The 15,602-nt window shown below is 57.0% G+C and overlaps 1 protein-coding gene across 5 annotated transcripts in view; it reads left to right on the forward strand.

Moving 5' to 3' along the window:
* SFXN5 (sideroflexin 5) overlaps window positions 1-15,215 on the forward strand; it is a 116,547-nt gene extending 101,332 nt beyond the window's left edge. For 4 of the 5 annotated variants that reach the window (XM_030877554.2, XM_060309135.1, XM_030877560.2 and 1 more), the window contains one exon: window positions 12,071-15,215. In XM_030877554.2, coding sequence (XP_030733414.1) covers window positions 12,071-12,148 — 78 coding nt within the window. In that variant the 3' untranslated portion in view covers window positions 12,149-15,215. Of the gene's footprint in view, window positions 1-64; window positions 225-12,070 lie in introns of those variants that run through there. The other variant, XM_060309136.1, reaches the window with a different exon arrangement.
* Window positions 15,216-15,602: the final 387 nt, after the last annotated feature.

A 15,602-nucleotide genomic window follows, 5' to 3' on the forward strand; every position in this document is an offset into this window, starting at 1 on the left:
ATTGAATTTGTTACAATATTGCTTCTGTTTTATGTTTTGGTTATTTTGGCCGTGATGCATGTAGGATCTTGGCTCCCTGACCAGGCATCGAACCCGCACCCCCTGCAATGGAAGGCGAAGTCTTAACCACTGGCCCGCCAGGGAAGTCCCCCTGGGAGAGAGTTTTGTCCGCGCTTTTCAAATTAGTATTTCTGCCTATTAAAATGGTGCTAATTTTAAAACTAAAATTGCAAATAATAATAATACCTACCATTTGCCAAACACCTACTAGGCCAGGTCGTATGCCTGGAACTCTGCATGCCTTGTATTAAATCTTCCTAATGCCCCTCAAGTCCAAGGTATTACTGTTTATCAAAGGGTGTTGCCTAGACAGTTAGATGTGTGTGTCTCAGGCTCTGGGGCGAGATTTTGGCTGGGGAACAGGGAACCTTTGATGCATGGCGGGGACTGAAGTCCTGGAAGGGTTGAGGTCTCTGTAGAAGGAAGAAAAGCTGTTAAAAGAGGGCAGGAGCAGGCAGGGAAGAACCCTGATGAGCAGTTTCATGGACGCTGAGGACAAGGGCATGTCGAGGAGGAGGGGGCTCCCTGCAAGTGAGCTGCTGCCGAGGGCACTAGGAGTTGACAACAATGGGGGGGTGTGGCTGGGCGAGGCAGTCTAGGAGGCAAAACGGCAGTCAGGTTTCTCTCTTTGTTCAGAGAAATGAACTCAGGGATGGGAAGCCATTGGAGCACAGCAAAGATAATTTCACTCACTGGTGTTCTGTGAGATGGGGTGTTGCGGGCCTGGAGAAAAGGCAGTGATGGGGAAGCAATCACACAGCCCAGGGTAGAAAGGCATGGCCTCCAAGAGGTCCTGGGGTCCAGTAAGTACAAGGGCCTGGTTGACTGTGGTGGTAAAATGTGGACCCAGAACATGACAGTCCTGTGAGGTTCGTACCAGTTTTATTCCACGTTTACAAATGAGAAAACTGAGGCACATCAAGGTTAAGTACCTTGCCCAAGGTCCAAAGTTGGTAATGATGGAATAAGCTCTGTACCCACAAAAGGATTCCATAACCCTCCTCAGCCCACCCCCATCTCGCTATAAAATGAGAAGGCCCAAGTCTGAGCCCCAGATGGCTCCTTGCTCATTTATCGGTAGGAACGTTCCAGTGCCCTCACCCAGCCCTCCTCCTTCATGGGGAATCCATGTTCAGGTTCACAGGGACCTTCTGAAGCAGGTGTTTGTGCCTTTGTTCTCTAACCCAGAGCTGAGGCAGGAGGCGGGGGTAGGGGGTCTATGGGCCAGCAGTTTGGGTAGGGAGCCTCCTTAGGAACTTGGGTGTGAGGACAGGGGAGCAAGGTCTGGCCTCCCTTCTGAGCCCCGGTCCTGTTGCCGGGAGTGTGGGATCTGCCCCGGTGGACGCTGTGACCTTCAGATTGAGGCTGTAGGGCATTGGCCAAGGCCAGCTCAGCCCAGCATGGACGGGCCCATCTGCACCCAGATACTGGGGTGATTTCCCCTTTTTCTTGTAACTTGGAGGGCCATGTCATAGCCCCCTGCTCTCAGGGAGCCTCTGTTTTGGGGGTGCAGACAGAAGCCAAATAACCGAGGAATGTCAGGTGATGGTGCAGCTATGATGGAAAGGAGAGGGCTGTGTTGGAGCTTGCCCAGGGCTGTGCTGGGTCAGGTGGGTTGCAGAGGCCTCCCTGTGGCATGTGGGGCCTGATTTGTGGTGACCTTTCTGGCCCTGCCCTCTCTGGAGATTGGGGCTCTGGGCCCCAGGCCAACGTGGTCATCTCTTTCCTCCCTCAGACATACACATGCATGTGCGTGCGCACACACACACACACACACACACACACACACACACACGTATGCTGGTGTCTCAGCTTCCTCGAGGGAGATGTCCAAGGTCCAGTCTCTGGGCCCATGGGCTTGGCTGCCACAAGAGGCTGGACCTGGGGATGGTGAATGTCCCTCCAATTCTGACAGCCGGTGTTCCCCACCTGGGAGCGCTTCCAATCCCATTTAATGAACCTCGTTAAGGTTCAAGAAGCAGTACCTTGGCCAAGTACCCTGCCCATGGCCCTGCCTGTTTCTCTCTCTCTTTGTGCCTCTCTCCTTCGATTCCTCTGGGCTCTCCCCCACCCCATTCCCCTCTCTTTCCCTCGCGATTCCCCCCGGGGAGCTCTGGGAGGGGGGGAGGCTGGGGAACTGGGCTGCACATACAAGCCGGTGCCATTGTTCGACAATCTGTTTTTGTCTTCATCTTGTTGGCAGGCGGCAGGAGAGGAGCAAAAGGTTAATGAGACACTGTGCAGCGGGATTACCGACGGCGGGCGGCGGGCGGGCGAGCCAGCCATGGTGACAGGGAACTAATTAGGAGCAGTTTAACAGGAGGAAAAAGTGAAATCTCCTCTTCACCAACTGTCAATAATTAGCTGATTTGGTGAGGTTGAAATGTGCCCACAGGAAAAGTTGGGGCTTTTCTGTGGATGAGTGAGGCTGTGGGTACGGGGGCCCCAGGCGGCTCCGCCCTGTCCCTAGGTGGGGCTCAGGCCGGGGGCCGCCACACATGCCCCAGGTCTGCCCTCCTCCCATCTGGCTGGCACCCCCCGGCCTCAACTCTCTGTATGACTTGGTCTTCGCCCTAAGGACCTCAGTTTCCCCTGCCATAAGATAAGGTGTTGTATGTAAGCTTTCTCCTGGTTCCGCCCATGAGGATTCTGGAAGTGAAACCATGAGACCGGCCCCTGGTACTAGAGCAGGGAGAGCCGGTGGCGGGCTGTGTGGCCTTAAGTCAGCTGCAGACCCTCGGGTGCCTCTCCGGCAGCGTGGCTGTGCCGCCCTCTCGGGCCAGGTGTGGCTTAGGGATGGTGCTGAATGCTGAATGGGCAGAACCTTCCTCAGAACATGCCTTCCAGCCCCTGGACCCTCATTCAGCTCCTCTGTCCTCCCAGCAGCAACAGGGGCTGAGGTTGGGGCACAGGCAAGGTGGGGCCGGGCTGCTGCCATAGGGCTGGGGGCTCCTCGAGTGTGTGTGTGTGTATCTCCCCCCGGCACCAGTTTTGCGGGGTCCACGTGAAGCCAGGGAGTCAGGTTCACTGGCAGCGAGGGTGGTTGCCCTGCAGTTGTCTATTGTCGGCTGTTGGTTTGCTGGCCCCTGCCCTTTGGCCTTCCCTGACACCTCAGCAGAGGACCCCCTCCCCACCCTCCCTCTGCCTCTCCAGCTTCTGCCAGACACCTTGACTGGAAGAAAAGGCAGCATCTGAGCCCCCCAGGGCTTGCTGCTCAGAGCCTCCCCTGTCAGCCCTGCTGACCCCCCAACCCCCTCCCTCTCAGCCCAGCCCCTCCTCACCTCAGCCCCGGAGGGTCCAAAGAACCAGAAACCTAGGCCCTCCTTATGTCCTCACACTAGTCACCCTGGCCCCAGAGGTTGGCTCTTAGAGGTCACACGCGTGCTGTAGATGAGGTTCCTGAAGGTCCAGCTCAGCCATGCCCTGGCTCACCCCACTACCTCTTCCAGCTCCCCCTTCCAGCTTCCATAGTTACGAAACAAAGAGGCACATCATCCCTGTATGGGGAAAGAATGTGGGTACCCCCAGTGGGCACCAGAACCTCCACCATCTCTCTCCCCATCACCAGCCCTGAAGAAAATGGTAGTTTTGATGAACCAGCTTGGCCGGGAGCTGTGACTTAGCAGAAGCAAATGTCTCCCCCAGCTTGCCTCCGTTTCTCCGAGAAAGCATTTGAACTCCCAACCAAGAACAGGGAAGAGTTGGGAATGAGCTCAGGTCCACATTCAAGCTGTTCTAGGAGAGGTCCCTCCTCCAGGAAGTCCTCCGTGATGAGCCCCCCTAGGATCTGTCTCTCCCCACACATGTAGACTCTGGTCGCATGCGTTTCCTGCGTCCCATCTCCCTCCCCAGGACAACAGTCCTTTCTCCATCCCTTGACTCATAGGGTGTCCCTAAGGCTGAGAACTGGCACTATTTATTAACACCTAATACAGAGCGTGGCTCACCTGGGCTCACCTTGACTTCATTGCTTCCTGCTTCTCCCACTCTTCCAAGGCTGATATGAGGCCAGAAGCAATGTCTAGGGGGTAATGTGTCCCTCTTGAGTCCACAGAGATTCACCATCTCCCAGAGCACGTGCCTCCTCCCCTCCAATCTCAAATCCTTCTCCTACTTTGCTTGGAGATGCTTGTTTGGGGCTTTTCTCCTTTACTGCTTTAATCAGTCCCTATTGAACTCTGAAGTGGGCTATTTTTGCCATCAGAAATCTGCCGCCTCCCTGCCCGCTGCTTTCTTGGAGTTTGCCCACAGGACCCCCCAGGAGGGACGGATGGGAATGGCAAAGCCGCTTGGAACCCAGGAACGCCAACGCCACCTGTCACGTTGCCTGTTCCACACACCCCCACCCCAAACCTGCGCGTGCACGCAGGCCCACACACGAGCACGTGCACGAACATGCGCACACATGCCCCGGTGACAGGCCTCAGCAGGGCCACCTCTCAGCCCATCCCTCCCCAGTCCTTTCTAGGACCTTCTAAAACACCTAGCTGAATAGAGGACAGGGAGGGAGGAGGCTTGGTTGTGCAAAGCTTCTGCTGAGAGGATTAAACGCCTCAGTACGTGTGAAGCATTTAGAACGTGCCTGGCCCACAGCAAGCGCTCGGCCCTGTGCGCCACGAGGAGACACAGGCGAGCAAGACCCGACCTGGCGGTGGGATAGCCACAGGGTCCTGCCTTCCTTTAGCAGGTTTTCTAAGCCTCCAGAGGGCCTTCTCATCCATTTCTTGGTAATGTCCACATCCCAGCCCCAGGAGTAGAAAAATCTTTCCACCTCCCATGTGGGGAAACTGAGATCTTGAGAAGGTGGAGGACAGAGAATGATTCTGAGTTTGGTCCACCAGAGGGCACCCAGGAACAGTGCAAAGCTCCAAAATGGGGGGAGGGGGTGGTCTGAGCGTTCCGTGGGTGCCATCGCACGGGGGGATAGGAGGTATAAGATGAGGATCCCTGAACTTGGGGAGTGCAGTTCAGTTTGATTCCACTTTTACCGAGGCCCGACTATGCACATGGCACAGGGTGACTTGAGCTACCCTGAGTGGCTCACGCTGGGGTGGGGTGGCGGGGGGGGCCCTGTATTCACAGCTGGCCTGCCTCTGGGGGTGTAATCGGCCGGGGGCACCGGAGGAAGCAGCAATGGATTTGGTCTGAGAAGATCAGGGGAAGCTTCCTGGAGGATTAGGCCTCCAAGCCTACTCGTACAACGTACTGGGCGTGAGAGCAGCCAGTGGGTGAGGAAGCTGGAGAAGGTCGCGGAAGACCTTGAGTGTCCAGCCAAGGAGTCTGACGTTCACTGGGAAGGCAGTGGGAGCCCAGAGCCAGCGCCCGAGGCCTGCCTGACCCACCGATCTAGGCTCAGGCCTCAGCTGCTCCCCAGCTCCGGCCTAACACTTCTGTCCTCCAAGGACACTCAGGACAACACTCAGGCCTGGACGTGTGTATCTGAGCAGGACCCGAGGCCTGCCTAGCCCTGGTGACGGAGGGTGGTATGTGGCCGCCCAGTAGGCAAGTTGGTTCCGGACCTGGCAGAGGCCTCAGGCACACAGGGTCAGCCAGGTGCCGGCCTGGGCTTTGGACCTGTGTCAATGTCGCCACCACCTGCGGACCCTCAGAGGCCCAGACCCCTGGCCAGGAGCAGGAGGCCGCTTTGAGCCATGTCACAGGGTCACGCTGAACACCCCACCCCCCAGCCCAATGCCTTTGAAAAGGAGGCAGAAAAGCCACCAGAAGAAAGGCAAGTAGGAGGAACTTCTTTGTAGTAGGTAAAAGCCCCTGAAAGTGGGGCACAGGCCGGGGATCCAGTTTCCTGTTTATGTCTCGGCACCTTAGCTCCAGGTTCAAATATGTAAACTATCTGCTGGCTGCTGGCTGCAGGTGTGTGTGTGCTCTGAGGCTGCAGAGGCAGAGGTGATCCCAGATGCATTCCTGACTCTGGCCCCCCACCCAGGATGAGCCAGGAGACAGAGGCAAATAGCTCAGGGTTAACCCTTCCAGCGCCACGAAGGAAGCCCTTCAGGCTGCTCTAGGGGGCTCTGGGGCCAGCTGGGCCTGGGGGTGCTCCGGAGAGGCTCGTGCTTTGTGTTTGCTGCCTCTGACCTTAGATGCAACCGGAAATCTGGGGCTATCTGCTACAAGGGGCAGCAGGCTCTGAGCTGGGTCTGGAGGCTGGGGTTGGGGGCTCTGATAGGGTTAGGGTTAGGGTTAGGGTCTGAGAGGGGAGGGCATCCGGGTGAAGCTGTCTGGGAGCCAGGGTGCAGGTTCTGCCTGGGAGTCAGGGAGTGCTAGCAGGGCAATACTGCTCATCTCATGGCAAAGCGAGCTGTTTCCAACAGGCCCACGTCTTCTGGGCACCCCCATTTCTGGGGCTGGAGGGTACCATCAACCAGTGCTGATTGATCACTTCAGCCAGGGCTCTGGCTCCCCATACCAGACCCCGCCTTCCCTCGAGGTCCCCTGCTGACTGACCGTCGGGCGCCTGGGGAGGAGTTCACCAGATGAATGGAGGGACACACAGGTTCCTGCCGGCCCCCCACTGGCTGCCTGGACTGGGTCACCCCTTCTCCCTGTGGCCACTCCTTGCACAGCCTTCCTTCTCCTTGTCACCTTCTCCCCAGAGGAGGCCCCTCAGAGCTTAGCTGTGGTCAAGCCCCTGCCCTTGGCCTACTACCCTGGGGCCCTAGTCTTTTCTGGGCTGATGATAATGACCCCTCCTTGCCGCATCCACTCCTCTCACTGGGCCTTGGGACCTCCCTCTGTCCACAGCCCACCTCTGAGCCGCTGTGGCCACCACACCATTTGTTCTGCTGCTGACACAGAACACGGAGCCGGCTTCTGCTTCTTCCCTTACCTCAAATAGCAGGGGGACCCCAAGGGAACACACACCCTGTCCCTAACTCTGGGACCCTGAAGCTGGTTAGTTGCCCTCACTCAGTACTTGAATCTCATTCATGTACCAGCACAGCCCTGGATGTGATTTCTGTGGAGGGGACTCAGGCCCCCCACACCTCAGAGGGGTGATCTCCATGGGGTAGGCAGCATGGGGGTCCCTGCCCCAGCTTCCTCCGCTGAGCCCAGTGGTGAGGACCCTCAGTGGTCCCGACATCCGTGAGCCCTCGAGACGGTGAGCCATTGGCTCAACCCCCAGCTATGGGCAGAGAACTAGAGAGGTCTTAAGGAATGACCGGTTGAATTGGCCCAGGATGGAAGTGAGAGGCGGAGTGAGGGTTAGGAAGTCTGGACTCTAGGGGGTCACCAACTCCCACCAAAATCCCTCTGCCAAGACCAAAGACCAAAGCCTCTCAGCCCCCACCGGGGCCGCAGGAAACTCTGTCTGCCTGGGGTTGCCATGCTGCCTGTTGTCTGTGGTGCCCTCCGTCACTGCCACCGCCCCTTGGGCCGGTCCCCCAAGGCCGCCATCATGGGCTTGTTCCCTATACCCGCCCCTCAAATGTGCCTGTTCCCCAGGCCTGGCGCCCTCCCCTGCCATCTGCTCTTCTGGGCAACTCCTCCACTCCAGGGCTCTGGCTGTGCTCACGTATCCAGGGCTCACTCTTCTGCCCAGGCCCCTGCCCAGAGCTCCTCCCCCAAGACCTGTCTGCCTCACTGGCTTCTCAAGCTGGGGGACCCAGGCCTACCACCCTCCCACCCTGACCCACCCCCCCATATTCCCCTGCCTCTGAGAATGGCGTCACCAGCCACCCAGGCTCCTGAGCTAGAATTAGGAATCATCCAACGCACAGTCATCCTCGACACCTCCCTCTCACCCCCACATGGAATTGGTCATCAACTCCTGTGGATTTCGTCTTAGAAAGGATCCCCAGCACACCCTCCTGGCAGCCCCCACGGGCAGCATCAGAGGGCAGGACTTGCCACCTCTCTCTGATTCCCTCAGCTGCCCCCTCACTCACCTCTCCAGCCCATCCTCCATGCTCACCACCACCAGCAAGACAGGGATCTTGGACCACCCCTGCTCAGGATCCTTCCGTGACTCCCCATTGCCCTCGAGTAAAATGCTGACACCTTCACGTGGCCTACGGGGACCTGCCTGCCCAGCCCCACCTCCATTTCCTGCCACATTCCCAGCCTGCCCAGCATTGCCCACACCAAACGTGCCATGCTGGCCAGCTTATGCTTTTCTCTTCCCCAGCAGGCTTTTCCTGCCCTCTCTTATCAAAACCTTCTGTTTCTTTCTGGCCTCCCTCCTCTGAGAAGTCTTCCTTCCTTGTTCTTTCATCAATGCATGGTAACCCCCACCCCCTCCCAGTTTCCATGGCACTTGGTTTGTCTCTCTGGGATCCATCTGCTTGCCTTTCTGACTCCTTCCCTAGACTTGAAGCTTCTCAAGGGCACGGGCTGCTCTGGTCCATCTCTGTGTGCCCAGCCCTGGTGTATGGAGTTGGCAGCTATAAACATCTGCTGACTTGAGGGCCGATGGAATTGAAATGAGAGGAAAAGGCTTAGATGCCAGCTCTGTCCCTAAACGCCTGCTCCTGAGTGGAGGGCCTCGTCCACTGCCCTCCCCCGCAGCCTTCCCATTGCCTGCGTCTCCCCACCCTGCTTCCCTCCTACCTGCTGCCCTCAGCACAGTTGGGAGCCTGGGTCTGCAACAGCCCCGCTGGGAGGGGGACGCCTTGGTCTCCACCAGGGCCAGTGCTCTCCAGGGAACGGGCCGAGTAGGCCGTGGCCCTGGCCCGTGGTCCTCCACTGTGGTGGTGAGCAGCCTCTCCGATTTTAATGCGGGCCTCAGTGCTTCAGTGAAAGCCGGCATGGGAAGTTGCTAATAATGGCACTAAAATAAAATATGCTACATCTGTTATGGGTAGCAGAACAAAATTAGCTGCTCACACCTCTGACATCCAAGATGTCTTAACTTAAAATACTCCTTGGCTTACTTTACATCATTTACTGATTATATTTAAAAGAAATACAATTTTGCAATTACTGTTCTTTCCAGCGTGATATCTATGCATCATTTTCCTTTTATGTTTATATATTTCTCCTTCATTAGTGCAGTCTGAAGGGTGATTAGGATTCTTCAAACATTTTACAGAGGTTAAACGTTGATTAAGATTTAATTATTACTGTAAATAGCTTGGAATGACATATGGTGCAAAAGCCTGACATATGTGCATTTGAATAAATGAAGTGCTATTTCCCAGGATGCCTCAGTAGCTGTTTAACAGCTTTCCCGAAGGGTTATGTTACACCTCATGGTAAGATTGCTGGGATGTTATATTTTGTTGGTTTTTGCAGCTGAAAGCTAAGAACAGTTTTCCAGTTTTTTAAAAACATTGAATATTTTAAATACCTAAATTGTTTTGCACAAATTTTTGCTAATTTGTCTAACTAGGTTAAACATTTTCAAAAGCATTTAGATTTTTAAGCGTGGGCGCTGTGCATTGTGTCAGTGGCAGCATGGGGACGAGGAGAGCTGGTGGGGTGGAGGGGACTCGGAGGCCGGCAGGGGTGTGGAGGGAGGAGGTGGTTTGAGGAGAGGGGGTGGGGAAGAGGCCTGGTCCCTGAGCCTCGCTCTTGTCTCTTTGGCCCTCTCAAGTGGCCTGGGTATTGGGGTGCCAGGGACTACAGGAAGAGGGTCCCCCTTCTCCAGGAACTTCACCGGGCCCACCGGCTGTAGCCCACACTGAATCCCCTCTTGTCTGGTCTCGGACATGACCGAGTTCTCTAAAAGCCCGTCCAGTCTATGGCACCTCCCGCCTACTACCCAGAGTTGCCACGTCTTGATGTATAGCAGGTACCTGGGACCAAGCTCAGAGAGCTGAGTTTCAAAGGCCCGGTGCTCCCTTGACTCGGTCCAGGGCAGGTGTCAGGCTGGGGCCCCCCACAGAGGGAGCGCCTCCCTCCCGGCTCCCTCAGGTTTGAGGGCTCAGGTGTCCCCACCAGATCAGTCCCTGGAGCTGCAGATCAACATCTGGGCGGCTGTGGAGCCTCCAGGGGGACCCCAACCTCCCAGTACCCTCTGCCTCTCTTCTTTCCGCTCACTGATTCAACACGTATGAACACCTACTGTCTCCCGGCACTGGGCCTTGAGGATGCAGGATGAACAAGATCACACCCTCGCTGCCTCATAGAGCTCGTGATCTAACGTGGAGAAGCGGGAGATGAGTGATCGGGCAGCCTTGAACCACATGCTACGACGGCTATACAAAGTGCAGGGGAGGGTGGGGCTGGAGAGGTGGCCGTACCCAGCCTGGATGAGGGAAGACGTCTAAAGCTGAGGGAACTGGGGTTGGGGAGGAGAGGAAGTGGCAGAGGGCAGCTCAGGCGAAGACTCGGGGTGGGAATAACCCAGTGTACCTGAGGCACGGTGATAAGCGGGTGTGCCGTGTCTCCAGTCCAAGGGACTGGGTGGTGAGGGGGAGGCTGGGGCTGGATCTTGAGGGATCCAGGGATCCCACTGGGTCCCTGAGGGCAGTGGGGCCAATGAGCCATTTCATAACAAAGAGAGGCATGGCCAGACTTGCAGCTGAGAAGGCTCCCGATGGCTGTGATGGGGGAGGGACTGGAGTGGGTGACACCTGAGGGGAGGGAAGGAGAGTGGAGGTCAGGAGGCCCCAGGGTCTCTGGCCAGAGCACCATTGGGTGGCGGTGTGGTTAGCAGGGGGCGGGGGGGGGGGGAGATGAGGAATTCTGTTCTGCTCTGGATGGGTTGAGTTTAAGTACCTGTGCGGCTATGTGCAGGGAAGAGGAACCCTGAGACCCTGAGAAGTGTCCAGTGGGTGTCACACAAAGGGAGCTGGCAGTAACCTTGGAGAGGAAGATTGTTGTGGAGCGTGGTAGGAGCAGAGGCCAGATTTGCTGTGGGTTGGAGAGTCAGTGGGAGGTGAGGAGATGGTGCTGGCCAGTGTGGAAGACGCCTTGAAAAAATGTGGCCATTGGAGGGGAGAGAGACCCGGTGGTAGCTGGAGCATAACAGAGGGTTAAGGGGAGGTTTTATGGGATGGGAGGTTCTCTGCTGATGAGCAGGAGGCAGTGGGCTGAAAAGGTGGGAAGGAGGGAGGGCAGTCCAGCGGTGGTCTCCAGAGTGGGGTCTTGGGAGGGAGGGATAGCCGCAGCGGGGCAGCTGGAGGGCAGGTCCAGAGCAGAGTGTGGACACAGGTAGGTCGTGGGTTTGACGAGAAGCTGAGGGGTGTCTTCTGATACCTTCTGTTTTCACTCCGAAGTAGGAAGATGAGTGCGGAGCTGAGGGTGGGGATGGCTGAGGACAGCAGAGGAGGTTTAAGGTGGCCTCTGCGGAGAATGGGAGAGGGAGTTGACCGGCCATGTGGCCCAGGGCTGGGGACTGTCTGGCTGCTGTGAGGGTCCAGCCAAAGTCAGGGGCAGTGAATGTTGAGTGGTCTCTGCTAGGTGGTCAGGTTTAAGTGGAGAGAAGGGAGATGCATAATTGGGTTCCTCCAAAGCAGGGCTTCTGCCAGTCAGGCCAGAAGGACCTTGCAGCTCGGAGAGGCTGAAGTGGTTGGCCCTTTGCGTCCAGGTTGGAGGGGGAGGTTGTGAAGACTGAGCCGTAGGGAGTCTGGGGCTGGGGTCTTGGTGGTCCGAAAATGGATAGGGAGAGTGAGTGGGGTGCTGGAAGGACAGGGGATGGTGGGGTCCAAGAGGGTGGGGTTTGGATTTAAGGAGTCTGGATGGAGCAGCCCTGGGGCTGACCAGGCCCAGGGTGTGTCCTGGGAGTGGTCTATGCAGCACTGGGGACAAGGTCCTTGGAGATGAGGGAGACAGAGAGCTCAGAGGGTAGGACGTTCCCCAACATGGATGTGCTGGCAGAGTAAGAGGCATGACCTGGGCTGGAAGGGGTATCGTGAGCCCCTGGGCCGAAGAGCAGTAAAGAAGGAAGATGTATCATTAGGCAGCACACGTGGGCCCTGGCTGGGGTGCCGGGGGCAGAGGGGAGAAGTGTGGGCACCAGGTGGTCCAAACTGCTACTCCCAGCTCCCCACTCACCCCTTCCCTCCCATCCCCCTCACCTTTCCTCTCTCTGTTCTCACTCTCTTCTCAGATCGAAACGACCCAGTTAGAGCCTGAGATTGCCCGGGCCACGAGCAGCCGGACAGTGGTGTACAACAAGGGGCTGTGAGCGGTGGCCGGCGGCCTGGGGGACGGAGCGTTGTCCAGGCCGGGAGTTGGGGGCAGAGAAGGAGTCCCGTGGGCTGCACCTGCAGGGAGAGGCCAGCTGACCCCCCAGTCCTGGGCTACCTGCGGGAGCCCTCCCCGCACAGTGGTAGGGAGACTAATCTATTCACACTTTAACATAAGGGACAGGAATTCTGACACATTTACTACGAAAAATAATCAAGTGCATTTCTGGGCCTTATGTGGGGTTGTCAGAACTCTACTTAGCACAATTATGTGTGAAGCTGAAAAATTGTAGAGTGCCCACGGGGTAGGATTAGGATCCTTTTATACTTTGGTTTCTTTTTTCTTTTTCTTTTTTATCAGAATCAAGCCTTGGTTGGAGCTGCCCGGATGCAACAGGTGGTGGGCGGAGTGGGCCTGGTGGCCTTGGTGGCCTGGCTGGTAGATTTAAGATACTACTGTGGCCAGGCCCGATAGCTCCCTGGGCTGTGCTGGGCTGTGCTGGGCTGGACTAGGGAGGGGAGGGGAGCCAGTCTACACTTCACAGGATGAACCAGCTGTGACTGAGGTCCTCAGGAGGTGGCCCAGGAAGTCAAGGGGCACTGGAGGCCTCTAGAAGTTTCCTTGGGCAGCTGGCTCTGAGTGTGACCAGCCTTCATGCCACACCTACAGAACCAGTTCCTCTGCATGAAGCCCAGTGACACACTGAGGCTGGTGTCACCCTCCACGGAGCCCTGATCCATTTGAGACCCGGAGATGACCCCGGCTCCAGGCAGGAAGTCCTAAGAAAGAATTATGCTTGGCGGGAACCGTGGCCTGCCCTCTGCCCTCTGCGGGAAGATCTTCCTTCCAGGCACAGGCTGGAAGCTGGGCGTTGGGACTGAGGGTAGGGCTGGAGCCAGGCCGACTGCTGTCCTTTCCAGCCACCGGGCCACCTGCCCCAGCCCACCATTTCCTGAGCAGGAGGGTCTCGTGCCTGAGAGTGCAAAGCCCAGATCTCTAGGCATCTACCTGAGAGCATCAACCCAGGAACAGCAGGCCCCAGCTCTGGCACTGATGGGCTGTGTGACCTTGGACGTGTCCACTACCTTCACTGAGTCTCCACTCCCTGTCCGGAACCAGAGGACTGGATTGAGGGGTTCCCCACCTGCTCTTCCAGCTAGACTTTGTCTTTACCTGTCCTGCTCAGATGCTGGGCATCCCAGGCATGTCCCCAGCGTGGACACTGGACTGGGAATGGGGCAGGCTCCCTTGGAAATGGCCAGCTGTTGGCCTCAGAACCTGGACCTCGCCCTTCTGTATGTGAACACACATTCCTGGAGCACTTGACCTTTGCCAAACACTTTACAGGTCTGAGGGAAGAGGCAGCGTGCATGCCTGGGCCTGAGTGTAGGCCCACATGCTCGTGCCGCTGCCTCTCGCCCTGCATGGGCCTCCGAGGCCCGTTGCCGCTGGCTCTCATTTGCAGGCCAGGAGAGGGGAGAGTGCTCAGGAGCTTTGCAGAGGAAGCAGGGCCTGAGGTGGGGGTGAACAAGGTAAGCCCCCTGACCCCCATCTGAAAGGCCCAAACAAAGCGGAAGCCTGGGCCTCCATGCATCCCTCACCTGACCCCAACTTGAATGGAGCCCTTGATATGCAACCAAAGGGCCTCTGCTTCCCTGGCGACTTCATCTGGGGAGAGACCTGGCTGGAGATGAACACATGCACTTGCAGGAAAAGGCTATTGCAGGATGGCAAGGGCGTGGCCATGGGTGGCTCTTGCCATCTTTAGGGCAGGGTAGTTGTGAGGTGCATTGATACCATGCACTCCTCAGAAGCCCCTGCTGCCCTCACCACCCAGGCAGGCCGTGGTGCCCCCCAGCTAGCTCTGCAGGATGCTTCCCCGAGGGCTCCCCACTCTCCTAAGGAGCAGCCCACCCACTGCCCATCAGGAAAAGGAGACGGCAGAGACAGGCACAGAGGACACAAGAGCAGAGGGGGTACCACAGTGTTGGAGGGGCAGGTCGTTTTTAGCTAATCCTGCCATAATGTGAATGTGCCAGTGACTGGGGGCTGGGCATGTCTGGGTCCTCTTTTGAAAAGCTCACTTCAAACTCACCTTGCCCCACCTCTCATAGGGTCTTGTTCTTTTGCACTTTATACCTTGGGACCAAAACTGCTCACCCCAGCTCTACTCCCACCCCATCCAGGGGCCTGGCAGAGATGGGGTCTTTCCAACTCTGCCTCTGTGCTGGTTGCCCCTGCCCAGCCCCACCCCTGCCCAAGCCTTGGGAGCCCTGTGGCCTCGACCTCTCATAACCTACTTACTTTGTCTCCTAGATGCTTTCTGGTCATGCTCCCAATGCAATTTCACATGAGCTAAGGGGGTTTCTCCTGGGGAGTGGGAGGGGTGGGTGGCAAAGAATCCTTGTAGCTCAGGGTAATTGTGACAGAGGTTCAGGCGGCCATGCTGCTAAGTCCTGGCCTGGCTGCAAAAAATACCATGAGGGGAAGCTTTTGGCCAACATCCATCCTCTACTCTGCTGAGGACAGAGGAAGGGAGGCCTCGTGGGCAGATTGGTTCATAACTAGGGGTGGTGGGAAGGCTGAGCCAGGATCCACTGAGGTCTGGGCCTGGCCCAGCTGTGCCAGAAGACAGGGCACACCTGCAGCTGGCTCTCTCTCTAGCCCTGTGTACCCTCCTCTGGTCACTTCAAACATTCCCTCAGGCTTGGGGATGCCCTTCTCCTATTCCAGAGAGCGATCTTAGAGCACAGGAACTAAAAGCCCAAGATGTCAAGATAACCAACAGACCCCTTTTCCAATTCCAGACTGTGAGCCAGCTGGTCTCCTGTCCTGGGCCTCTAGCCTGGGAGCAGGGTGACGTCCTGAGAGGACAAGGGCAGTGGACAGAAGCAAGGTGGTTTTCTAGCCCTGGGCCAGTGTGAGTGAGACACCAGCACACACGCCTTGGCCACTCCCAGGGGACTTTGCAGTGTCTTTTTAACCTTCTCAGAAAATTTCTCAATCTCTGTGATTTATGTAATACTAATGAGCTGTGGGCAATAAATGATGGATTTAAAGCATCAGGGCTTGGCTTTGTGAATTGTGGGTGGGAGAGGTAGGGGTTGGGAAACAGTGGGAACAAGCCAAGTGCTGACTGAGGATTTTGTGAGAAGGGCCCTGAGGAAGGTGCAGACCCAGGCTCCAGGAGGGGTCAAGCCTGCTAGGAGGCCCAAAGGGAAAGAGACAAAAGGACGGTGGGGCATGTGAGGGCAGGAAGCAGGACAGAGCGGGTGAGCTGAAACTCTGCAGAAAGACCCTTTACAGAGTGGTGGCTGAGGGAAGGGCTCACTAAGGGCCCCACTGCAAAGAACTGAGTAGAAGAGGGATTTTGGTAGATTCTTGGCTACTGATATCCAGGGGACTGGGGGGAGGCATGGGAGGGGCATTCTGGACTGCCTGGGGGCCCGGAG

Source organism: Globicephala melas, chromosome 12, assembly GCF_963455315.2.
Source record: "Globicephala melas chromosome 12, mGloMel1.2, whole genome shotgun sequence".
NCBI lineage: Eukaryota > Metazoa > Chordata > Mammalia > Artiodactyla > Delphinidae > Globicephala > Globicephala melas.